General features: G+C 39.7%; 3 protein-coding genes across 3 annotated transcripts; 2 read left to right on the top strand and 1 right to left on the bottom strand.

Moving 5' to 3' along the window:
* The first annotated feature begins 26 nt into the window (after nucleotides 1–26).
* LOC148425304 (otoancorin-like) lies at nucleotides 27–10,173 on the top strand. The gene is made up of 21 exons (XM_088411443.1): nucleotides 27–74; nucleotides 434–506; nucleotides 1,290–1,402; nucleotides 1,465–1,604; nucleotides 2,357–2,465; nucleotides 2,524–2,739; nucleotides 2,824–2,994; nucleotides 3,052–3,192; nucleotides 3,311–3,360; nucleotides 4,035–4,158; nucleotides 4,552–4,670; nucleotides 4,731–4,872; nucleotides 5,113–5,306; nucleotides 5,405–5,495; nucleotides 5,579–5,917; nucleotides 6,965–7,114; nucleotides 7,507–7,649; nucleotides 8,026–8,162; nucleotides 8,309–8,406; nucleotides 8,482–8,638; nucleotides 9,338–10,173. The coding sequence occupies exons 2-21, from the start codon at nucleotides 458–460 to the stop codon at nucleotides 9,418–9,420; spliced, it is 2,766 nt and encodes a 921-aa protein (XP_088267569.1). The 5' UTR covers nucleotides 27–74; nucleotides 434–457; the 3' UTR covers nucleotides 9,421–10,173.
* On the bottom strand, nucleotides 9,647–22,609 carry LOC148425305 (zinc finger protein 687a-like). The gene is made up of 11 exons (XM_088411442.1): nucleotides 22,579–22,609; nucleotides 19,987–21,633; nucleotides 18,514–18,763; nucleotides 17,372–17,538; nucleotides 17,103–17,287; nucleotides 15,907–16,083; nucleotides 15,670–15,832; nucleotides 15,370–15,576; nucleotides 15,191–15,300; nucleotides 14,889–14,982; nucleotides 9,647–13,463 (listed from the first exon to the last, which is right to left on the bottom strand). Exons 2-11 carry the CDS (start codon nucleotides 21,610–21,612, stop codon nucleotides 12,891–12,893), a joined length of 3,552 nt encoding a protein of 1,183 aa, XP_088267568.1. The 5' UTR covers nucleotides 21,613–21,633; nucleotides 22,579–22,609; the 3' UTR covers nucleotides 9,647–12,890.
* A 2,406-nt stretch (nucleotides 22,610–25,015) lies between these two features.
* On the top strand, nucleotides 25,016–26,830 carry LOC148425306 (serum amyloid P-component-like). Its single transcript, XM_088409743.1, has 4 exons — nucleotides 25,016–25,124; nucleotides 25,238–25,295; nucleotides 25,539–25,641; nucleotides 26,065–26,830. Exons 2-4 carry the CDS (start codon nucleotides 25,238–25,240, stop codon nucleotides 26,573–26,575), a joined length of 672 nt encoding a protein of 223 aa, XP_088265869.1. The 5' UTR covers nucleotides 25,016–25,124; the 3' UTR covers nucleotides 26,576–26,830.
* The last annotated feature ends 43 nt before the right edge of the window (nucleotides 26,831–26,873 follow it).

Here is a 26,873-nt window from a genome sequence, read left to right on the forward strand (position 1 = left end):
GCCCCTTAAACAGACAAAGGCGGAAGGATTCACCACACGACAAGTTGACAATATTTTGGCGAGGAGACACATATGTAAGTACATCAATGAAATCAATTATTTTTGATGATTTCAATCAATACATTTGGCAGTGCCGCCATTATTTGTACTTTAAATGGACCGATGCTAAATTCAGGAAAGTAACTTTATCCCCTATAAAAATATAAATAAGATTTCAATTGTACAAAGTAAACATGACAAAAGTGTTTTCGTTACCATGTTATTTTCCAAAGTCCATGCTACCTCCCGAGAGGCAAACTAACAACGGTGGTAACTAGGTAAGTTCTCACAGGAGGAAGCAATAGAATATCACATTGGGCCAACTAGGAAACGTCACTCAATGAGCTAAAAAGTGTTGTGATCCATTATTAAACATTAATGCATTTTGTGTCAGGTGTGTTCATCAGGTGTTGTCAACATGGTTGCTAAGGGAGAAGCATTCTTGGTCATCTTCACAGTCATCATCAGTAAGCATGGTTATCATTTAATATATATTCACAAGGTTAGCCAAATATAACAGATTCAATACAAGGGTTGTGTGAAAAATTAGGCTTTTAGAAAATGTGAATGTTCAGTTTTGACAGTCAGTGTCAATCATAGTTTACTAGACGAAAAAATCAACTAATTATAATAGTAAATTTTCTTTTTAAATATGAAAGAAACAGCTGATCCTTTTTATGTTTTTGTGGATGGAAAAAATGACATGGAATGGTGGAAACATTATCATAATAAATCAATAAGCACGTGTGATCAGGTGTCAAATTTTGTGACGATGCTGGGATACAAATGTGTACAATTGGTGTGATATGTTAATTTGGTGAAGTAGCATTGAACATTAAAATGAAGAGATTGGGATTAGTCCCAGGTAAACGGCAACACTTATAATACCGAACTAAGTCACTAGAAGATGTCAGACGAAATTGGATGTGACCAAACTCCACACAAAAAATGTCGGACAAATTTATGTAAAAAAAAAAAAAAAAAACCCAGTAATGACTGATGAATATCCACTGAAGATAATGATGTTGGTAGTAAGGTTGTTCTTTGACTGACACTCATTAATATTATAAAACCTTTTTTTTTTTTTACATCGTGTTAAACTGCACTGTCCAGCTACATGAAATTAAAAATAAACCCCTTACTATACGTCTTTATTGAATAAACAGTATTGTTAGAAAGTAAACAGCATTTATACAGGTTGTGTACCTAATGTTGCATTGGTGTATTTTCCCTGTTGATTTGCATTGCAGTATCGATGACGGGTTGTACTGCTGATATGAAATGGGTGAACCTAGAGATAAAAAACATGTCGTCCAACGTATCACATGGGTCAAATTACAGTGGCGATTTCTTTCAAGACGAGGTGAGGATGTTAACACAGTAGGGAAATAATGTACTCAATAATTTATCCTCACATTTATACAGATGTGTGACATGTTCCACTCGGCCAAGTTAAAATCTATGATGATGGTGACTAGGATGAGACCCAGTTTGGGGAGGAAGTTATTCCAAAAATTTCAAGAGTGCTTCAGAGAAGCGCATCAATTTGCTGAAAAGGCAGACATGTGAGTATTCCTGTGTAACACCATTTTTCACCCCCAAAACCAGCGTGAATTTGCGTATTAATGTTAGTAATGGTGCAAGTTGTAGAATTATGGAGGGAAATTTTATTTATACATACAATGTTACAGTAATATAATTCATAATTTGTCCTAAACAGTGTTTTTTTTTGTTTACAGTTTACATTTGAACAGATTCAACTTTGAATTGTGAAAATAACTTTGCCACTGTTAATAACCCAATGTAATAAATATTAAGGTGTCTCTTAAAATAGGCGTTTTACAAAATGGAAGGTTAGCTGCTAGGCAAGGATTTGACGTCCTCTTGCGGCAGTTTATGGCACTATCAAGTGCACACCCAAAGACTGTATTAATGCTGTATAACATAAAACCTGAATTTACCTCGACAGATCAGTGAATGTTTGCTACTGAAAATAGATATTTGTTTAATTGAGGGTACAATGACTAAACTGAGGGTAAAGGTTCTGTAAATCGAGGAAACAGATGAAAAAATTGAGGCAACAGAGTAGTAAATCCAGGTAACATATTAGTTAACTGAGGGAACCAGTTAATAAACTGAGGAACGAATTCATTAATTAATTCATTCATTAATTCATTAATTAATTAATTCATTAAACTGAGGGTACAAATAGTAAACAGAGGGAACCGATTGGTACATAAGGTTCCCTTATTTTCAGGAATACTACAGTATATTATTTTTGTGCGGTTTTAAGATTATTAACTATTTTTAACCTCAGGTTGGGCTCCTTGGTTTCTTACTGTGATGAAGCTCCGTCTTCAACTTCTGTATTCAGTTGGAAATTCCCCACCCAGTTTGAATTCTGCGACAATCGAAACATCAAAAAGGTCTCACGCAGCCGCGACAAAACTATCAAACGGCGTTTTAATCCTCTTTCCTCCTCAGATCAAGAGGCAGCTTCTACAAGTGATGAGATCAAACTGGACTGACTATAAAGTTCTGAGCACACTGGGCATCGGTTTTTCCTTTTTGTCTGACCAGCAGCTTGCGAATATCTCTAACACTGATCTCAAAGAGCTGCTCAGAAAGCTTGGACCCAATGTATGCTGGATGAAGTCCCAACTACACACAGTAGTGCGAAAAATTCTGGGCGAGAAGATGGTGAGGAACTTTGTCACCTATCCATTATCAATATACAAATGTCATTTACAATATAAATATTGTTTATTCTAAATGTTTCTGAAGTGCAAGGAGGTTTCTGGAACAGAATTACTACTCCTGACTCCGGTCATCGAAGGCGTTCCAAGCTGTATGCTGGAACACGCAAGCGTCCTGGAGTTCGCGAATGACACAGAAGTTCTGACAAACATCACCAAGAGGTTGAGAAGGAGTCAGATCAGGGCCATGTTAAAAGGGGTGAGTATCGAACATAGGACCACTGGTGCTGCTAACGCATTACATGTGTCACTGTAGCTGCAGAAAAAGAGGCCCATTTCTGAGCTGGTCCACCTCCTGCCTGGTTCCTTGCTGCGCGGCATGTCTTTACAAGACCTGGATGATGCCAACATCAGTTCCCCGGAGATAGTAGGACGCAAAAGCCTGAAGAGATCACAGGTAGTCACAAGAATATTCAACAAAAAAATCTCTATATTTGTCAGTAGTGCTGCTCATGCGAAGATAGCAAAAGGGTGCAGCTAAATGTCATTGTTCTTCTATTGTTTTTTCTTCATAGGCTGCTTTTCTTGCAAAAAAGTTTTATATGGAAAATAAGAGTCACCTTTGGTAAGTGCTTACTGAAATATTTTCCCAAGAATGATCAAATTACCGTTGAAAGTAAAGGAATATGTAACTGCAAAAACAACAAAAAACTGGCTTAGTACTAGTAGATTTCAGAAGGGTTATTACATGGAAATCATGTTTTTTAATGTTCTATGTCCCCACAAATATTGCAATTATGATCAAACAATTTGCACCCGTGACTTGTTCAGCTTGGTAGGTGAAGATTCAGAGCCGCTTTCAAGTGTCACAATCACAGACAAACCCAAAAGATAAGCAGAGCTACATTGATTTTTTTTTAATATATATAATAGCACTAGCTAACAGGGTTAGCTTCCGACAAACATCAAAATCAAATGGATGACATCTGAAATTAAAATCACATGTGCTCACAACCAATCACCGCTAAGCTTGCTTACATCACATGGACAAACCCAGAAAACAGGTAAGCTATGATGTCATTACCTGACCTCTTTCTACATGTTTGTACAATATTGTACAGTACTCTGTTCATATTTAATTTTGTGTTAACTGTTTCACCACAACGGTTCATTCTGGTATACACAACTGTCTATCAATAACAAAGTCTATCTGAACCTGAATTTTAAAAGCAACCCCCAAGGGGTGCAACCTTTGAATCGCGGCACAACTACAGTTGCGTGTGACTGTGTTTACAACAGGAGGAATCTGCATTCCATCCTCCAGGGTGTTACCTGTGAGATGATTGCCAAGGTTCGTGATGTAAACATAAAGGAAATGGTCCAAGCTATAGAAGAGACACCATGGTGGCTCTCGAAATGGCAGGTATACTCACACAATGCTAATAACTCATCCACTAAAAAATAAATAGCAAAGAATGCAACTGTTAAACGAATAAATTATAATAAAATGTAAATTGATCTGGAACATTAACACCACTTTCTTAATTTTTTAAACCAAAGGAAAATGTATAAAACATGGTGGTGTTTTTTTTTCTAAATAACACTAATCATTAATTTGACGTTTATTTTAAAACTATATATTGTTGAACTCCTGCACACTTTGACAATGAGACGCCACTGCACCACCTGGTGCCGTATGTGTGTAACTACACTACATAGCACAAAAAACGACTGTTCACATTTTTAAAAACGTGTAAATTGATTGTTTTGTATCTCAAAAAAACACTTAACAGTATATGAACATCTGCACGTTCAGATTGGATGTGCAGCCCGCAGATACTTTGCGGCGTTGCAGAAAGGCCAACGGGATTATTTCAAAAACATCACAGAGGACGACTTCAACTCTATGCCAACAGTTCTAGTGATTCACCTGAGGTAAGGGCACACGTAAATAAATAGCACTCGACATAAGAGTTCGCCGCGTTGCTTTCGCAGACCTTCGGAGCTGATGGATTTGCCCGACTCTGTTTGCAACGTTTTACTCAAGAAGACGGAAGCAGCCAACCTCACATCCTTGCCTCTTCCAAGTCCGTCTCGACTCGCTCTGACCCAAAGAGCGCTGCTTTGCCTGACAAAAGTACGCATGCGCACACAAGACCAGCCATTTATTGTGAAATTCATCACATGTATGAATAGGCCAACTACCGACGTAATCGGCAGAATTTTAGTTTCTCATCAAACATGTTCATTATTGTGGCTATTGTGTTCAAGCTATACATGACTTACAAAAGCGTAAACATTTAAACATGACCCTAAATCTGACACTGAGCGCATAAAGAAGATGCCATCTTTTCCGTTGTACCAAATATGTTGACAGGAGAAAAATGTGTCAGCACTGACCGTCGAGGACGTTTTCAGACTCGGCCCACTCTTATGTGAGCTTGAAGTGGCCACGTTGAGCCTCCTGGCACCCCGCATCCTCAACATCAGCCTGGAGGCCATGTCCTTTTGTCAGCACATTCCTCTGCGCAACAGGCCGGCACTCATGCGGCTCATCACAAGCATATTTGGGTGCTCCATACTTCCCTTGTGGACACATATTGTACATGCTTCCCATCTGTCTTTTTTTTTATATATATATTCTATGATTATTGTTCTATTTACTGCAGGGACCCATCGCAGTGGTCCGAGGAAATTATGGAATCACTGGGCGCGTTCATGGATTTGGATGAGAGCGCACTATCTAATCTGCCTCCTAAGGTATGGACAATAGTCATATTTAATGCAGAAACGTGATTCACTCAACAATAATCATCACAATTTTGCCGTGCGCCCTCTGCAAGCCTTGGATGATTGACATCTTATATTTCCTGAGACCACGACTGTCTCACGTATCCAAAGCGCTGAGGAGGAAACTCTTTGACCTCATCACGTCAACTATTGAGGAAGTTCCGGTGAATGGTAGCATGAACATTGAAGCTGGCATGAACAGGAACAGCTTCGGTAGTCGCGTGCCTACCGTGGATTTGATACAAGACTTGGGAAAGGACAATGTCTTCTGGTTAGCCACACAGCTGGAGAAGATGTCAGCAGATACCTTCTTGGATACCTTGGAAACGCTTGGCAGTGTCCCCGACTACTCGGAAGACCAGTTGGCTGTGCTCACTGAGAAGGCAACTGAGGTACTTATGTATTCCATTCGTTTTCCACAGCACCTGTCCTTATTATACACACACTCAAGAAAGATGGGGTATTTTCCTAACTCTCTCATTGAAGTAAATTTAAACATTCTTGGCAAATGTCAGTTCCCAAAGGGGTATGAGGCTACCTAAGTGATATGTGAAATCGTATCAGGGTTTCTGCTAGGGCTGAGAGAATCCAAACAAAGTATCGATAAAAAAATATCACTTTTAGGAATGATTAAAAATGTATTTCTGTTAGGCTAAGCAGAGAAAAACTTTCATTTTCTTTTAAAATAAAAACAAGTAGCAAGTGAAATCCTGAGATTTCTTTTTTTTAAATTAAAATAAAAGTAAAAAAGATTGCAGTTAGTAGCTGTGAAACATTGATTATTAGAGTAATATGTAATCTGTTACTTTTTAAAGCAAGTAATTAGTAAAGTAATTTACTTTTCTAAAGTATCTGTAGCAAAACTGTAAAGCGTTTTAATTTGAGATTTGAGATAATTTGAGACCAGGACAGCTCTCTTTTCAAATTAAGAGCAAACTAACTGGAAAAAGAAGAAAAGGATTAAAGTTTTACTGTGTAATCACCGTTTACACAATTGTAATTGATTATATATATATATATATATATATATATATATATATATATATATATATATATATATATATATATATATATATATATATATATATATATATATATATATATATATATATATATATATTCTCTCTCTCTCTCTCACGTTATATATATATATATATATATATATATATATATATATATATATATATATATATATATATATATATATATATATATATATATATATATATATATATATATATATATATAATTACACTTCAAAGCTTCATTGTTTTCATTCAAAATTGCTGGTGTTAAATTGTACTCTGCTGAAAAAATATTTCAAAGGGGTTTCATCATTGAAAAAAGGTTGAGAACCAGTGGCTTAATGAGAAAAGTACTTTGAGGTTCTCTTCAGCTGCGCATTTTTAGTTTTGATGCTTATTATGGTTTGCGTCCAGGTTCTGGGCATGGTGTCGAAGATGAACGAGAGCATTGTGGCAAGGTTGGGGTGCATCGCGCAGGGTTTATCCGTTTCTGACCTGGAGGAGCTGGCCTTCTCCATGGAAATGCTAGAGGTCATCGCTTATTGTGGTTGGAACGATTCTCAGGTGAAGCAGAAATTCAGGCTTGATGAGACAGATTTCTTTTGCCACGTTTTGATTTTTTTTTTAAAGATTTTGTCATTTTAGTAAATACAAGGTAGACATTTTGTGTGTTTCTTTTTGAGTTTACTGAAATATGAGGTGGAACAATTTACACAGTGAAATGTACATTAACTGGTATAATATTTGATTTGCTATGTATGTTATCTCTTCATTTCTACATTTGAAAATGACAAATTCAGTTAGTTCATTATAGCTTTTAGGGGATTTTCTGCCATCTAGTGGAAAAGCGTTTAATTGGTACAGCATTTAATAATTTTCCACCCAGTGAGGTCAAATTTGTTTCCCGCAAATGAATGTAGAGGGAGAATAACTATATGAATGCGTTGAGTCAACAGTTGCAAGCGGTGTGGAAAAGTATCTCCAGAAGTTCCAAGCTGACGGCTCGGCAGCTGCAAGCTTTCCACATGGCGGAGCTCAACCAATTCATCTGCGGCCTCAACGCCAGCGAGATTGCAGAACTCAACGTGCAGGCTTTCAGGTTTGAGGCATCAGTCACACTTTATGCGGTGCGAAGGGTGATGAAGGCCAATGTTTACGCAACTGCGCCACTTTTTAAACACGTTAGTTTCTCATCTTGTATATTCACACTGATTGAACTGTGAATTCTGTTGAATTGTAACAGATTGAATCGATTGGTTCACAGCCCCATTGCAACGTATTGAGGGGGTGTGCACATTTATGCAATCACATTTTCCCCCAGATGAGTTATACAGGTTAACTGATAAAAACGTTTGCAATCATTTCTTTGGTTATTTTTTGGTGATATAATTTTGTTAATATAATTTTACTTATGATTTCTACATTTTATGTTTTTTATATGTGTAAAAGTAAGATATTGTGAATATGTCGCACAGGGATGCTGTGGGCTCCATCAACGACATTCGCTGTTCACTCGAAGTCGCTCGGCATTTTAAAAGTCTGGCCCTGTCAGCTTTCGGACCTGTCTGGAACTGGACGGAAGCATCAGTGGCGGAAATGGGCAACCTGATTGGTGAGTCGCCGTGAATTATCATTGCAAATTCTGTTTTGAATTCAATTTTAAGAGACAGGTTGTTTTTCGGACCATTTTTGTTATTTTCAATACTATGTAATCTATGCTGTGCATTAGAATTTGGACATTTCCTCTTGTGTTTTCAGTTGGCTTGAGTGAAAACGAGATGGCTTCTTTGGACCCATCAGTCTTCTCGTTTTTTCAAGAGAGCAGCATCCCGCAAATTCCTCCGGCTAACATAGCGGTGAGTGAGTGGCCATGTTTCACTCTATGCACTGAAAAAAATGCCGACTAGTTTTTCTTGCCCTCCGTTCTTCAGGCGCTCTCTGCTGCGCAGCTGGAGGCTTTTGGCCCCGACAACGGCGCCATGATAACTGAAAGTCAGCGAGCCGGTCTCACAGGCACTCAATTGTCCGCCCTGAAGCGGGCCGAGATCGGGTCCGGTGTCGAGGTTCAAGCACTTCCCGACAGATCAGGTGTGAACAAATGCAAGAGCTAATACGGACCTGCAATTAAAAAAATAATACAAAGTGCACCTAAAAATTAGCACAAAACTTGGGAGTTACTGAAGCATGTCACAAAACAATTTATTGATTTCAATAACAGTAAAAAAAAAAAAAAAAAAAAAAAACACAAAATGTTCCATTGTGTGGTTGTCCTGTACATAAACCATTTTTAGGTTGTTTTTTAGGGCGTTTTAAGCAAAACAATACAGAAAGATGAATGTTGGCTTGGCTTGATCCTTTTTCGACCCACAATAGTTTTTTTGTTTTTTTTTTACCCTAATAGTGACATTAAAAGTTAAATGTAGTTAAAATACTGTTTTGAATGAAAAAAAATTGAAACTGCCACAATTTAGTAATTCTTTTGTGTACCACTAGAGGGAGCCTACATAACATTTGTGGTACTACTACCAAAATGAGTGTCACTAGTATACATCAATTTTATGATTCTTAAAAAAATATTTCCATTTAGTGACCCCCCAAACCTTTTAACGGAGGTAAACAGTAATTAAAAATGTTCAGATATTGCCTGTATCCTAAATACTAAGTCTTTTTGGTTTGCATTTTGATAAACATCCTAGTAGATAAGCCAAAATGCTAGTGTTATTTTCTGGAGATAGCTCCAACTGTTTAGCAATCGTAGAAATGAACTCTGATTTTCCTCTCATCCAGGTGCTCCTTCATTGAGCATTGAGGGGGTGCCAGGATTTGTGAAGCCGCTTCTGGTCCTCATCGTTGGTTTCGTGATGCTGTGAAGACCCGCCTAGATCCACGCGCAAACCACTGGAGAGCAGCTAGCATACTGCAGTATGCAGCAATATTACACAGTACTGCAATATATTAAAAAAAAAAAAAAAACTCAATTTGACCTAGGTACAAATGTTACTCCAGTCAACAATGGGAACATGTGTTGTTTCTTTGCAGAACTAATAGAAAGGCTAACTTAAATTTTGCTTGTTGACATAAAAATAACAAACGTGATAGTGTGCCACATGTTTATTCAAATATTTGCGCATGTCGATCAAAACGTTGCTAAAGCGTTGATTGCTCACCTGAGACTGATTGATCACAAAGGCACGCAGCTCGCTACGCTAACAGTAAGAGCGCATGGAAAGGGTTTCACACAAATATACAAAAATAAGCGCTGTGATGGCCGCCATGTGACTGAATACCATCACCTGAAATCTCTTCTGCTGTAAGAAAGACACGTATATACACGCAGCTATTTTAAACCAACGACACTCCAGAGCAAAGGTTTGAAATGGAATTCACAAGTCACGTTATCATTTTTCAAGGCTTTGAGATAGTAGTGGTTTACTACGGAGGACGAGGGCAGCAAAGCCAATGCAACTGGCAAGACGCTACAAACACAGAAACGAGGCGAGCAAAAATACAACTGCAAGCATTAAAAAAAGACAACAAAACAAGTGCACAAAAAATGGACGCAAAAATAAAGCAAATGCATAACAAAGACGTAATCACAAAAATGACATGGACGTTAACAAAAAGAGCAAAAAACAGCGAGAAAAAACAAGAAGAAAGGTCTCCCCTTTCATTTTTTTTTTCTGAATGTCCTTCTCATATTATGTCACTAGAAATTATTTTATTTATTTTGTTAGCAGTTGTATTTTCTGTTTGCCTCATTTGTGTTTGCAGCGTTTGCTGGCATCGGCCACCGTAGTTTACGAGACAGAACACAAGTGATATTTGACTGTTCAAAGCAGTACTACTGTACAGTAAATTAAAAGAAGCATGAAGATCATACGAGTGCAGTGATTCCCAAACAAGTATCCAACTAAATAATTATTGACTATAAAATCTTTGTTTCTCTATTTATGCCAGCCATATGCAGTGAAAGTGATGAAAATGACATTTGGGAATAAGTGTAATGTACTTTTTTTTTTTTAACATTTTCTTCAGGTGGTGTGCTGTGCTTGTTTGTCTTTAATAAAATTCTTCTTGGCTCAAAAAAGTTGAAAAAAAAATACAGTGAACTTGAGAACGTGGCAAGAGGATCTTTTTTGGGTGAATCTTTCTGTTTCACTTTCAACAGCGGCATTTACTTAAGAACTTCCAGTGGAACCTCCAGATTACAATTAGTATTTTTTCCTTTAGGTCTTTAGTGATGTGTCATTTTTAGCTGCTCAGTACAATGCAACTAGATTCACAGGGAAAAAAATGGCATGTAGATTTAAAAAAGTTGGCTTTTTTATTTTTTTTTTAGGTGGATAACAGGTTCATGTGATTTTCAAAGAGAGTGACTTCCGAGGCACACATGCGCCACACATGCGCCGCATGTTTAAGAGTATGTGAATAAGGTCTACTGTGAAGTTAATTAAAGATAATGTAAGGTTAATACAGTACATAAAAGCCAATAAGTTATCAGTAAAATAGGATCTTTGACGTCTATAGCTGTCAATGGCAGTGAATGAGTTCAGAAGTTAATCCATCACTCATTCACGGTCAACATGATTAAAATGGCCGACAATGCTGGTTGAACGGGTTCGCTAAAATATCGCTCACAATCTGGTTAAAATGGATCTTTGATGTCTATAGTTGTATAAAAGGCCCAAAATTGTTGCAATAGTCGTTCATGGCGGTAAACGACAGCAAAAATATGGCTTGCAATCTTTCAAGATGGCGACAGACAGATTGAGATGAACTTTGAAGGATCCGCTGTAAATACAGTGTACTGCCTGGCATAGAACAAGTTAGGTGTTTTGTCACTCATCAAGTATGCAAAACAAAGTATTTGTACATGTAAGTGGAACTTTTAGATGAAGACGAGCCATCTACAAAGAAAGCGTGTAACAAGCACGCATTCAGGTGTCACAGAAAAGGGCACGTTCATTATTCCAGTAATAGTCATCATTGTCATAAATCGCAGCACGATTTGGATGAAAGTCTTTCAACGCATTCAGTGTTTTGTGAGATTTCCTGAGTGGATTTGTGTGTGTGCAGGATAAAAGTAACGCAGTAGCTCCAAATTTCCTAGTTTACAATGATTGCACATACATTTGTGGATTTGGGTTAAAACAAGTAAATTGAATTCTCTTTGGTGTATAACCATAAGCAGGTCTCATGAGAAAAAATCTTCATTACTTCTTGTGAATGGTGGTTTAGTGTCTGGGCATGTGCCTCTCACTGCATTTCAATTTGATTTCTGCAGCACTTAGAACGCCTAAATTTGAACACGCCAAAGGTCTGAGTTTAATCTAAATTTGGAAACCGGAATTGAAATCACCAAATGTGAGCCTTAAGTAGTGAGCATCTGATTTTTTTTTTTTTGCTTTTTTGTTGGCTTTTATTGTGTATTTTTTGTCTGCCAATAAAGAGTTAAAATGTAGTGCCTAATTAACTCATTCAATCCCAAAGACTTATGCTTTTTTTTTTCAATGAGTCCAGGTACTGATTTTTGTTTTTTTTTTCCCCTTTTTCTGTTGTGTTTGGCGAAAAATTCTGAGATTAGCTGGTGCTAAATGAATTAAGCGCTAAAGTAACTGATTACTTTAGTACCTCCAGTAATCGATTACTTTTGGTAGATTTGTAAAGTAATCTATTACTAACCCTAAAATTATTATTTACATAAGTACTTTAGTATAGAAACCTAATATAATCACTTACAGTACTTAGTTACCTAAGGTGACCAAATATTTTAGTATTTCTCTTAAATAATCATTTTGGTACTTTAGTACATAAAGTAATCAATTACTGACCATAATATAGTTGATGACTTAGGTGAAGGTACCTAAAAAAAATCACTTTAGTACTTGGTACTGAAAATAAATATTTTAGTACTCGATTACCTTAATACATAATTTGTTTAGTACCATGCATGTTCGACCCCTCTTCAGCCAAGTGTTTGGAAAGAAAAAAAAACTATCATGTAACAGATTGCAATTGATGTTGGAGGTTCCACTGCATGACATCCTGAATATCACAGGTGGAAATTTAAGGCTTTTTTGTGCAACTACACAACTATTTGTGCAATACCTGGTTAAATTGCTTGCCAGTGACAAAGATAAAACCTCCTATCTGTAAGATTTTCAGATTTGTGAATTTCACAATGGATGATGATCTGCACTGTAAGCCCGCCTCTTCTTGTGACATTTACTGTAAGTCACCTTAGCAAAATTGTTAAGCCATCAGATTTTCAAAAAGGAGGTTTCACGTTCCAATATTGTCAATATACTCATAAGGCACGTTGTGAAAATCTACTCACATGCTAGGTGGGCTTTCCCGTGTTTCTCGCATTGATAAAAGCCATGCCGTGAGTTCTGAAGTGCGTGTTGAGATCGGCGGCCTTGTCAAAGTGTTTGCCGCACACTTTGCAGTTCAGCGCGTCGTCATCTTCCGTTTGCGAGGACGGCGATGCGGGACAGCTGAGAGAATTCTCGTCGGGCTTCTTGCTGTCGACGGGAGAGCGCGTCTGGCTTTCACGTTGGTCGGGGCAGGCATCTCGGACCTTGTGGGTGATAAAAAGGTGGCGTGCCAGCGACTTGGCGGACGTGAAGCAGGCGCCGCACTGAGAGCACTGCTGCCCGCTACCCTCCGCCACTCGATGCTGGCTGATGTGCGCCTGGAAAGTGGCCTGCTCTGCTGTGGTAAAGCCGCAGGGGGCGCAGCGGAACCCGGACTCCAGGGGGCAAGAGGGGGCAGGCGTGGAGGACGATTTCGATTTTTTTATAGGAGCGCAGTCTTCGTCGTGCTCTGTCTTGGCGCCCGCTCGGTGTCTACGGCGAGTCTGCGAAGCACCGTCGTGTTCCGAGGAGCTGTCGGCCTCATCCGTGCCCCCCTGCTAAGAAGATACAGTTGGACGTTAGAAATATATGCGAAATAAGGCGCAACTACTTGAAAACTAGCTGCCTTTGCACAGTTTTGATGGACACTTGGCCACCAGGCTACGTCATTCAAAATTGGTATAATTTAACAAAATGCCAACCTAAATTTTGGAACGTCTTTGTCCTTCTCAAATAGCGGGGCGCACCCGTATGACCCTGGGAAACAGACTTTGCTTTTGCAATGGGGAAAGTACTGTAATTCCCCAAGTATAAGACAAACTTTTTTCCCCAAAATGAAGGCCATTAAAGCGTAACTATTTTTTTTTTTGACACCATTTTAGAAAAATTGATCCGTCAGACACATAAACCTAATTTTGATGCACATTTGTGCATTTTTATATCGGCCGTTTTGTTACTTTGCTTACTTACAATAATTGCCGTAATTGCACGAGGTAGTAGAAGCTAAAAGCTAACAGTAGATCGTGTTAGCTGAGGCTGTTACGGCATTATATTCAATAAAAGAAGCGGGCAGACTGAACCAACGTCTGAGACCATCCCTGTTCACATGCAGCAAATTTACTAAAACCAATATGAAAACACTATGTAGTCTCCAACTGATTCAATTAAGAGTGCACTGGTTAGAGAACATGGATAGGTAATCCATTTGACTCGTTTATTAATTGCGGTCTTTAGGCATATACGCACAATCATAAACTTAGTGAAACATGGATGCGGCTCAACTTCGGGTATTTAAGGTAAAATGAACTCAAACCGCATCGTGAGGAAAAGGAAAAACAACAGCTTGGAGCACATTCGACTTTACACCGGTGAGGTGTTTGCTGACTGCTGAAAATGTGGGAAATGTGAAAAACGCTTACAACAAACATTTAACTGACGGATATGAACACAAGAAAATATAAAAAGTTTAAAAGATGACGTTTAATCTGTGATGCTCTAGTTTTTACATGGTTGCCGACATGTTGGTGCATCTTATACACGGTAACAGAGTAAAAAGAATTGGACCCCAAAATTAAGGGTGCGTCTTATATTTGAGGGATTACGGTAATTGCACAGCCACAGCACCAGGTGGCGCAATGGCGCTGTCATTGTCAAAGTCTGTGGTAGTTCTAAATGTTTTCAATTTACGTCACCAACAATCACATCAGTCCCTTGTGTGATTTTGAAAAAAAATCAGCACAATGTTTTATACCTCTTTCTTCAGATTCAAATGTTTTAAGATATTTGTGCCCAGTGCTTATCATTATTTCCGTTGAATTAAATTCTGCATTAAATCATTCATTTACCTTATTTGGGCTGGAAAAGCTGACCACAAGCGTGTTCTACAACCCTCCCACAATCACAGACATTATTTTCAATTTCAACATTTCTGACATTCAAACAACAGCAAAGAAATACATTTTGTTAGCAGAGACCACGCTTACCTCCAGGCTCATGGTGTCCGTGTTGTGTTGAAGTTGGATGTGTTTGTCCAACATGGCTCTGCTACTATACGTTTTCTTGCTGCCCGGACAGAACCTACAACCGCACAAAAAATGTTTAATCTATGGAATAATGGGCGTTCAAGAGAGTCGCAAAGGAACATTTCGAGGATCTACAGTACTCATTTTGAAACCTGAGTGTACTCTTTGCTAAAATGTGTTTTTTTTTTTTTTTCTTTTCGGATCCTGGGAGGCCATGACACACACAATGGCTTATATGAGTGTTGAAGCAGCGCGTCACTCACTGGCAGCGTAAGCGACTCACACCCTTGTGTTTTTCACGAACATGACGTCTCAGACTGGAAGCGGAGGAGAAGGAGCTCTCACATTTGTTACAAGGAAAGTTCTTCAAGATCTAAAAGCACACAAGCGTGAAAAAAAATGTCATCTGACTGGAACCCTGGACTCATCTTCTCTTTACAACCTTGCCATGTTGCTTAGCCATATGGCTGATGAACTCTTCCGAGCCGCTGTAGCATTCGTGGCAGTGGACGCACTTCCAGCCCGTGGTCGCGGGTGCGTTGACTTTAACGTCCTCCTCGCCGTCTTCCCCGTCTGAACTTTCGAACTTGACGGCAGGCCGAGGGCATGAAGCAGCGACGGCTAATTCTTGTTTGGAGGACTTGTGGCTCTACGGAATAAAAAAAATAAAAAAGAGGTAATATGGTTAAAAAGTGGGAGACGTTGACACAAGGGACTACCCCAATAAAAAGCAGGCGTATACCTTAAAATGTTCCATTAGTACACTCCTCTGAGAAAACATCTTGGTGCACTCCGGACATTTATACACTTGAACCTTCTGACTGGTTAAATGTGTCTCGAAATGGACATGCAGTAAGGATTTGTGTGTGAAAACCGTATCACACATCACGCATTTGTAGATCAACCTGTGACAAAGAGCAGTCATGGTGTTAGTCATGGTGACAGCCAGTATGTCAACAGATATCCGTGTGTGGCGTACATGGCCTGGTCCTCCACTAACGCGGGATGCTGCGAGCTGATGTGGTTTTGGGCGCTGGGCGCCGATTTGAATGCCATGGGACAGTTGGGGCACTTGTGGAAAAGGTCACAGTGAGCTTGTTGAATGTGAGCCTTCACTGAATTCAGCCCAACAAACACCACCAGGCAACTGGAGCATCTGTAAAGACAAAAATAAAAACGCTCAATCTGAATCTGACTGAGGGGCATGTATTATCTGCATTTTTTTCACTTATGTTTAATGTATAAAACGTATGGGTGCCAAAGTAACAGATTGTGATCAATCAATTACAGTCACAGTGATGTCAAAGCGTGATGCTTATAATAGCAATAATGCCATTTTTATGCTTTTGGCTTTTTAGTTGTTAGGATTGGAAACCAAAAGATCAATCACACCCTAAAATGGGCACTGATTGGCTGTCATTCTGTATAGCTTAACCTGATAGGCTCCTGCTATGGGTGGGAGGGCATATGAGTTGTCAGATAAAAGGTCAATATAACTTAAAAAAAAACCCGCTGTGACAGCACCTTAAGGTAAAGTGATATGCATTCTTTGTAAGAAAGAGATTGCTTACCACGGAAGCAGCTTTACTCTTTTAGTGCCAAGCGTCATCGGAAAAGGAAACTACTAGAAGGCCAGTATATTTAGCATTTTCACTTGTCTTTCAAGGCCGACAGAATATTGTGTGCTGCTATGTCTATGTAAATATGGGCGGTATCATATGAAAGATTGATATCCATTCCTTACTTTGAATTGCATTTAGGTAATTTTTGTGTTATAATTGTGGAAACACTGCCATCCAATGGTCACAATTATCACGACAGTACTCAATTGGCTTATATTAGGTAAGCAGTACTCAAGGATGTCAGCTACCCTCCATAAAAAATACTTTTTTTTAAAATTATTATTATTACTAGTTTAAAGGACAAGAATTCTCATCCGTGGCACTGAAAGAGTTAAGTTTACCTTATCACACAAATGCCAAGCACCCAGCTATACCCAGCTAAACGAATGAAGCCAGTTTCTGGCTGGTGCATATCAATCTTTTGCTCAGCCACAATAAAACAATTTCTATACATTGAAAAAAAAAAAAATTCATTTCAGATGTGAACTAATTAACCTCTTAACAGCACTAATTAATAGACCAATCGAACAGCCAGTGTGGGCTGATACCATACCTATAACCGATGCGCCGGGAAAAGTGCAAACAAGTATGATTCAGATGAGATTGAAAGACTTCCTGCTTGGCCGTGCCGCCACACTCGGGGCAGACGCACGGCGGACTACCTTGATGGATACGCTGATGAGCCGCTGCGCTGCAGGCGTTGGGCAGCAGCATCGGAGGAGAGCAATTTGTGCATTGCTGAAGAAAAAAAAAAAAAAGTAAACAAGTCAGAAGCTTCCGTGTACATTTCAATAGGAAACCAAATGTGCAGAAATGACTCACTGTGCTTTCAGGTTGTTTGATTTCTTGGAAATGTTGGATCACTTCCTTTTTGCTGCTGAACTGAGTCTGACATTCTGGACAGTTATTATCAAAGTGATTCACTATGTACGATTTCTTGTTAGGGGATGATTGATGTGGCTGCGCTTTGGCCAGAAGGTTGGACTGTCCTAAAACAGATGACGACAGCAAAAGAACCCCTCAACTCAAAATGAACCCTTTCCAGAATCTTGTTCAACAAACTTAATTGTGCAATCAGTTATTCCTATGGAATATCATGGTACGTGAATTCATCGTTTCTCAGGTTGACCTCTCGCCAACATGAAACTAAGAATGTGTGATTATCTATGCCAGGCACTGGTATCAGGCTTATACCAGTCTTATTTTAAGACATCGGGTAGTCATGGAGGCCCCTAATACCACCCTAGTATTTCAGGCGAAATTTTACTTAGCCTTGTTCAGCAGTAAAAAGCTATTACATTGTCAGTAATTAATATAATAACATCATTATTTTTCATGTACAATTAATACCTTTAAAAGTACATTTTGCCACTTGTCCTGAGTTGTATGATGTTATTTTCGGTTGACAGCAAGTTGAAAATGTTCTTTTTAAAAGTATTTTTGGTGCATTAAAAATAATTACGTCGTCAATTGGCAAAAGATGAACTTTTTATGGCTGAAAATGGCTAATTAAAATATCCCTTTACACACATAAGTTCGACTTTGTAGAGGCTGATATTTTTTCAGGAATCCCGCAGGATGGGACAGGATTTTTTTTTTTTTTTCAACAAAGGTCTGGGATGGGACAGGACTGAATATACATTCCTGTGTCCCTTGGTTGATGCCATACTGGATCAGTTTGACATCAACCATCACATTACTTTTGGCAATGTTTTACATGATATTTATCATAAATACATCAAAAGTACTAGAGATATCGATACTATGTATCAATTGAAGGTATGAGTGCTTGCACTGGTAGCGCTCTGAAAATAAAGTGGTCTCAAACAGCCTACTAACAGTTGTTTTGGATATTTTTGACTGATTTGTTGTGTCTAAGGGCCATTCAATTCCGAGGTCCCAGTGCAGAATCATAACGCAAACATGTTCAGATAACAAACAGTGCAGAAATGCTGGCTACTGACCATTGATTTCAGTCTGGCTTATCATTTGCTCCAAGGGCACAGGTTTCATGACCAGATGCGAGCACTGCATGATCAGGCCTCGCTCCTTGTGCTCGCGGGCATGTAAAAGCAGGCTGCACTTGTTGAAGAAGGCCAGCCGCTTGGCACAGTGGTTGCACGTCACCTCGATGCGCAGCGAACGCCGGTCGTAATGGCGGGCTAGACTCTGCTCCAGGGCGAAGGCGTCGCCACACTCCAAACAGCGGAAACCCTGTAACACAGACAGGGGCATATTGGGACATCAGGACTAGGATTCATGTTAGGTCAGGACATGTTTATTTATTACAGGATTGAAATGGGCCACCTGTCAACCAAGGTTGCTTAAGTTAAACTGAACTGAAAACAAAAAAAAAAAAAAAACAACAACTTTAGCTGTGCTTAAACATAACTTCATGTTGCAATTAATTCGCTCTTAATTTGAAAAGGAAAAGATGCCGTTCCTGTCATGCCATTAAAAAAGAATGATATTAGATTTGCTAATACATACAGAAATCGTGTTAAAATTTCACGTATTGAGAACCACTGCCTGACGGGTACGTAAACTTATGAGCACGCTGTATGTCTGCCAACCAGTGGTGACTATATACAGCTTTGTTGATAAGCTTACATATGCCTAAACCTATGTACACAATGTATGTGTTAAAGTGAGAGCAATGCTTGTTATATAAATAGGGATGCACCAAATTTTCTCAGCAAAAACTTGCATTTTCTGTTTGCTGTTAGAACTGAAACAAAAACATCCAAAACAACATGTTGTGTTGGCATAAAAAAAAAATCATATACAACCTATGATTAATGACGCAAGAATCGATTACGCTTCATTGTTATATCGAAATCTTATGTTACCCTACAAAAACTACATTAAAAATTTGTCCTCACGTGAAAAGTCGAAATAAGAATAATATTCAGAAACATAGTATGCCGTTTGATTTCACTTTCACAAATCATTTCCAGACCTGCGCAGGACGCTGCTTCTTCCAATACACCCGGTTCCCAAAGTTATTTGGTCGCTTTTTCTGAGTTTTGGTTTCCAGCCAAGTGTTTCTCATGTTCAGTTTTGACCAAACATTTTCTTTTCGCTGGACCCATACGAAAACACTATTCTCAGAGTCACTTATATCCGGTTTTAATTGTTTTTCATGATCAGTGGTAGTCACTCAAACACGCAAACAAATACGGGTAGGTACAAATATAAGAAAAAAATGAACATTTAACAGATCAAAATAAGACAACTCCCATTAAAAAAAAGGACTTGAATGAAAAAAAAAAAAATCTAATTTTAAATTTAAAAATTTGACTGAACTCACCCAATAGCGGTCCAGAAAATATGAAACATTGACATTAATAGCCGTCGAATGGCCGAGAATGAGTTAATCGTGATTCCTTCTTTTGTTTTGAATCAAACTTTTTTGAAAACACGCAGTCAGGAGTTACCTGCGCAGGCAGAGGAAGGCCCCACTCAGCAGGAGGTGGGCAGCTGAGGTCAGGTTTATAGCTGGGCAGCAGGTTCTTATTAGTGAGAATCTTGTTGAAACTTTCGACCAGGTTGGTCTGGCTTTTGGATATGATGGCGCCGCCGCTGTTGACGATGGAGGCGGGTCGGCTGCTCCCCTGAGGTGAACTCTGCAGAGTCTTCTGACCCAGGCAGCGCAGGTTGACACCACCGGTTGCAGTCATTGCGGCGGTCATAGAAGGAAGCGGTGTGGTTTTGGCGATGCTGACAACCGCCGAGGAGGACTTGCGCTTGATGGCCACTGAACGTTTTTCTTTGACTTTCATTTCTGGAAGCCCTGCATGAGACTGCTGAGAACCTACTTTCTTAGGTCTTGGACTGTGAGCCTTTGGTGAGGATTTGGGAACATCTGCACCTTTAGCTCTTGGACCTCTTTTCAGTGTCGTCTTAGCTAAACTCCCTGCAGGCACTTTGATTTTAACTTTCAGAGGGAATAGCTCTGATTGACTTGTTTTAGCAGAAAACGTTTCAGAAGATTCCTGATCATTTATACTTTGACCATCTCCGGCAGACTTTACGCTGTCTTGAGGTTTGTCCTCCTGGCTTGGCTCATTGTCCATACGCGCTTTGAGTTTCTCTAACTCTGGGCTTTTATTGGGAACCGGGAGCCCCGTCTCACTGGGCGGTGGACTCTCAGGCGAGTCCCTCTCATCAATCACATGCTCTGGGTATTTCTCTTCTTGCACCGGCGCCAGGTGACACTTCTGAGGACTAGCAGGCAACTGTGGAGTGGTGAGGGAGTCGGGCTTCTCTTCCTTCTCAGTCAACGTTTCAGGAGATGCGTCGTTAGAGGAATTTGGAAGAGAGCATGAGGTGGCGTCAGGGGAAACGCAGAGCTCAGGTTGATGTCGGACGCTGGGTTTCAATTTCGGAGGCGACGGCATGACGAATTCGGGGCTTTCGTGGATCACCAGCGGGCTTCCCAGATCTGGTTCCGAGTCGTCCTCGTCCAAATGAGAGGTGTTATTTTTTAAATCAACCCCGTTGTGTGATAGAGGGGAAGAAGGTGCTTGTTGGTGGGGGTGTGCTTCCTCATTCTGAGGTAGCCCAGACTGGGGAGAGGAAGGAACAGATAATTGTGAGGACGGCAGAAGCGGCTGGGGCTTCAAACCGATCACATCTTCAATCATGTTCTTGACGGATCCGACCTCCATCGCTTCCTCTTCGTTGTCATCATTTAACTTCAGGGGGGAAAGCTGTTTACCCGGTGCAGCATCGGATCCTTGCTGGTCACCAGAAGTAGATCCATTAAAGCCAATGGGAATCTGGGCAGCAGTGTCATTTATCTTGATATGAGGGTCCAAAAGAGTGCTTGTAGGAATATCTTTTTTACCACCATCATCATCACAGGGTCGCCCAGTGTTCATCACTATGACACTGACAGCAGGGGGGTCGGTGTGTGAGTCATGGGTGCCCGGGTGGGGTGAGTTTTTACTTTCATGGTTTGACACCTCATCCTCTTCTGGACTTGACTGGATAGCATCAATGTCAGGAATATCAAACGCTGCTAGCAAATCATCAAAGTCTGGGGTCTTTACATCCCCCATTGCCAGCGGACAGCTTTAAATCTGCCAAAGGGAAACACGTTTGGCAAAAGTCAATTGTAGTTAACCTTTGCAAAACATTGTTCATTTTCCATGGAAACCAAATCATGGTATGCTGATAATATCCTCATAAAATCATGGTATGCTGAGAATATCCTCATATCTATATATAATAACATACCAAGTCACCCTGACTTCTGTATGACCTCGAGGCTTTATACTGACAATGTATGATCGATCTTATCCTGTTGTACTCCATCACTGTTTCGAGATTTCCCCATTAGCCTCCAAAGACCAACAGGTGCATGTTTCTGCAGAAATGTGTGCAAATACGATGGAAACAAAGACTGGTCTCGGGACTGTTGCTACTTGCTTCCTCTTGAACACTGTTATCAACTTATCATGTAATACGCGCACTGGTCATTGAATCAATTTAAGACGTGTCAACTCTAACACGGAACGACCTCTGTTACAGTCTGTACACCTGTGCGTACCTATACAAAAAGAATGACATTAAAAATATGTGTCAGTGTATATTGGGAGAGTGAAAAAGCCATTAGGTTTCAAAATACAAGACCGACATTTAGGATATTTTTCTTGTTGTGAAGCATGTAAAAATTGGAAAAATTTGACCACGGTCGTGTGTGATGGTCAACTATAAAGCTAAAGCGGCGCAATGTTTAGTTGTTTGGTGAGGTCTAATTCGAACGAGATCCGATATTTATTCGCAATAACATTTGTTCACGGAGCTTGTTAAGATGCTGCACAATCTTAGTGATGATTCAACAAGTGGATCCTTCGGCTAACAGCTCAACTTTAGCGAGCCACGGCTAGCTGGCCATCCTAGCATTGGTCCGACAAAAGTCATCCATGCAATAATTAGGTAATGTGCAAACGTGCATGTTGAATGTCTGTCACAGGTCTATTGACCGAATACATCATTCTTGCACGACTCCCAAATGTACTTACCTACAAGTGAGCGTCGAATCCTGACTTTCCACTCCGTCGCGCAGGACTACGTCATCACATCGCGCGACATTTTTTTCAACAAATAAACGTCACCACTACGCGTTCCCTCGTTCAATTTTTAACATAAATACACAAATTGGTCTAAAGTCGTATATGAATATTTGCTGTTCCCAAAGTTATTTGGCTGCTGGGAGACGATGGGGACTGGAACGTTAAGAAATACTTGGTTCGTTAGTGTACTGAAGTAGAAATTGTACCGCTTTCAAATGTTGAGTACTGCAATGAGTTTTCTGACTTTTTACCTTTTTTCTCTTATGTTTGAAACAGATAACCATATCTTTTACAATTTACTTGGTCAAAATACTATGTAACTATGGCAATCTAATACAGTTTTGCCTTAAAACATTTGAAATATCCCCTTTGTCATTCCTCTCAACTTTTACTATTTCAGATATCCATCCATTTTTAGAGCAGCTTATCCTCACAAGGATCGCAGGCTTGCTGGTGCCTATCCCAGCTGACTTTGGGCAGTAGGTGGGGGACACCCTGAACTGGTTGTCAACCAATTGCAGGGAACACAGAGACTAACAGCCATTCATGCACCCAATCACACTGAAGGATGATTCAGTATGTCAAATACACCCGGCATGCATGTTTTTCGGAAAGTGTGGGGAAGCCGGAGAGAACCCTCGCAGGCTCGTGGAGGCATGCTTCACACAGGAAGGCTGGAGCAAGTTGGAGTTGAACTCTGGTCCCCGAGCTGTGAGGCAGCCATGCTACCCACTGTTCCACCAAACCGCCTGTCTTGAAATATTGCAATACAAAGTGACACAAAGCGCATTTTGCAATCTGACATTAGTTTTCCAATATATAATGTAACGGTTTTGAAACTCTAACCCTTATTTTCGGAATATTTTGTTTTTTGGGTATCAATCCGTTTCAGGGAGGCTTTTGTATCATGGTTTTTGTCATATCATGAATCGTGTTTTACATATAAATCGTTCACGTCAAAAACACAACAATAAATGTTACAATAGTGTCGATTGTATGGTGCGAATGGAGAGCGAGAGATTGGTCGAGAGTCCAGGCGCATGCAGGAAGTTGTTTCGCTGCTGGAGAGAGCTGTGTTGTTTTTAAATATCATAAAAATGATGGCTAATGTGGACCCTGCCTCCCCGCTGCTCATTTTGTCAGCTACAGGCTCCAATTGGAGCCACCGTGTGAGGGCCGTCTACCCCGCAGGGCAACTCTGGCCCTGGAAGAGGGATGGATAACAATGTTACCTTTAGCTAAACTGTTGACAGGTGGAGAAGGGTAAACTGCAGAATAAGAAAAAGCTCCTGTTCAAGTTGTCAGCTGTAAACTCTTGTATGTATTTTTTAGGAATTTTGAGATTTTAAATTTTGTTTTATTTCGTTTTGTATTCATTTGCTAAGTAATTTTTGTGATATGTAGGGGGTGTAGGAGGGGGATATGTAGGTGTCTCTGTATTTAATAAATTACATTAGATTTCTCCATGGTCTTTGTCGTGTTTTTTTTCACCAACACAAGTGGCGTCACAGATCTGTTTGGTTTATAGTTCAAGAGCACTGTCTCCACTATCCTGTGCTGGAACTTGTGGCAAAGTGCTACCTGTGTATTCCTGCGACATTAGTGCCATCTGAAAGAGTATTCCCAACTGCTGGAGACATATTAACACAGTCAAGAGCATGCTTGAAATAATAATAAAAAAAAATGTTACATGCTCTTTTTGAAAAAGAATGTTCAATGTGTGCTCAGAGATGTCAATCATGCGTGGCTTCTGAAAAAGAACAAATACAATCTGTCTATCTTAATAATTTCCTCCTGTTTTTTTCAGTCATTTTAATATGTATGTCAGAGTGTCTTTTTTAACCAAACATTGCCCAAAATATCACAATTCGTATTGCAATACTGTAACTTGATGCATCGCAATAAACTTTTAAGACCCAATACCCAGCACTTTATATATATATATATATATATATATATATATATATATATATATATATATATATATATATATATATATATATATATATATATATATATATATATATATTTATATACACTACTGTATATAATATATACAGTATATATACTATATATTGAGAGACTCTAGTCATAGTGTTGAGATTTCACTGCCCAGCTAGCTATTGATTGCAAAATAAAGTCTTTGTAAACTTGCATAAAACAAATGAACACATTGGCCAAGGTTAGTTGACACAAACATTCCTATTTGTTTCTCTGTGAAATGTACACCACAGGCGTATCAAAAGAAAACATAAGACACCCACAGAGAGCTGTAGGGACAGTGCAACACTCATATTTTGCCATTTTCTGCAGAACTTATCCTCATTAGACCACGATGAGACCATTATGTTGCACAATTTTAAAAAAAAATCCCCTTTTTGTTTACTCGAGGGTCCAGGAGTACAAAATCCTTCTCTATTACATAAACAAGGCACATTTAAAAGCAGACTAACGGGAGCTCATCCGTCTGCTCAAAGCTGCGCAGGCAAAACAAGGTAAGGTTTGCTTGTTTTCTTTAAAATATTTAAATGCAACAGGATATTGCTTTAGGATGACAACTTGAGGTTTGATTGTTTAGTACAGTGCCGCAATGCTGACTTCATTTCAGATGGAGAAACTCTTGGTTTTCATGGTGATGCTTGCATCATGTAGTGCAGAAACCAAAGGTAGGAACGTGCGTGTGTCACAAGCACAATTGGGAAAGTGGGCTCAGAATTCCAGATGAAGTGGGGTTCACTCTTGTCCATGCCGTGGTTTGTGTGATGGGCAGTAGAGTTTTTTTTTTTTTTTTTTTCTCACAAGAGAGCCCTTGTTTTAGGTAACACTAAACAATGGATGCTCACCCTTTGAATGATGTGTTGGCTCGCTCCACTGTAGTTATGTCTTAATCATTCTTGATGTATGCGCAGATCTCTCTGGCAAAGTCTTCGTCTTCCCTAGGGAGACTGCCAAAGATCATGTGAAGCTGCTGACGCCCAAAACATCCCTCAGCGCAGTGTCAGTCTGTCTCAGGTAACAATCCGTGTTCCTGGCCTTGATTTCATTCACTAGTTGGACCAGGCCAAAATTTTGAAACGTGTAAATAGTTTGAAGATCACATTTTATTGGAATTATGTGGCTCCACCTGGTGTGCACGTTTTGGCCACCCGGGGGCAGTATTATTCATACAACTGGACATATTTATTTAACCTTTATTTAATCTGGTAGGTGAGTTAAGATCCCGTTTTTATTTACATTGATGAACTGACCAAAATGATGATTGTAAAATAAATGAACAGTTTTTCAGAAGATAAAGAATATATACATGACTATTGTTAAATTAGCTGCCTAAAAGTGTTGCTCCAACTACTTGAAAATATCCATTACTTTTAAGTAGTGGTTCATTAACCTAGAAATCGGACAAAATACTTACTTCCTGTCATCATGTCCACTCAGATTCATTACAGATTTAAGCAGGAACTACGCCCTCTACTCTCTGGCCACGCCAGCGATCAGCAACGACTTTGTGATCTTCAAGATAAACACCGACGATGTCATCAGGATGCACGCTCGGGACGGCGGCACGGACTTCCTAGCTCTGTCTTTTCCTCCCAACACCTGGCACAACATGTGCGTCACCTGGAACTCTGACAATGGCATCAGCCAGATGTGGGTGGACGGCAAACCCACGATCAAGAGGTTTATCCACTCGGGGCAACCCATCAGCGGCAAGCCCATCACCGTCCTGGGCCAAGAGCAGGATACATACGGAGGCGGCTTCGACGCCACTCAGTCCTTCGTCGGCATGATATCGCGACTTCACACGTGGGACTACGTCATCTCACCAAGTGAGATCCAACGCTACGAAGAGGACTCAAACTTCACCCCCGGGAACGTGTTCAACTGGAGGGCCCTCGACTTTGAAATAGTTGGCAACATTTTGGTGGAGGATGAGGTCCAAACATGAAATCGAATTTGTATAGCCTCACTTTTTGGTCTTTAGAGGGGATGTTGTCCCAAGATCCTTGTCATTCTGACACCAATTATATTCCGCCCACAAAAAATGACATTGGAATTAAAGTTTAACAAAAGTCAAAATGTTACAGTAAAAATTTGTGGGAGAGAGAGATTGTCCTGTAACTTTTATTAAAGGAAAACATATGGGAGAATGTAGATGTGTTGGGCTAAATCTTACACGAATAAAGGTCATTTTTTAAAATTGGATTGTTTAAAAAGTCATGTCCTTTCCTTATCAGACTTCAATA

This window comes from Hippichthys cyanospilos, chromosome 3 (assembly GCF_059441005.1).
Source record: "Hippichthys cyanospilos isolate Australia breed blue-spotted pipefish chromosome 3, RoL_Hcya_1.0, whole genome shotgun sequence".
NCBI lineage: Eukaryota > Metazoa > Chordata > Actinopteri > Syngnathiformes > Syngnathidae > Hippichthys > Hippichthys cyanospilos.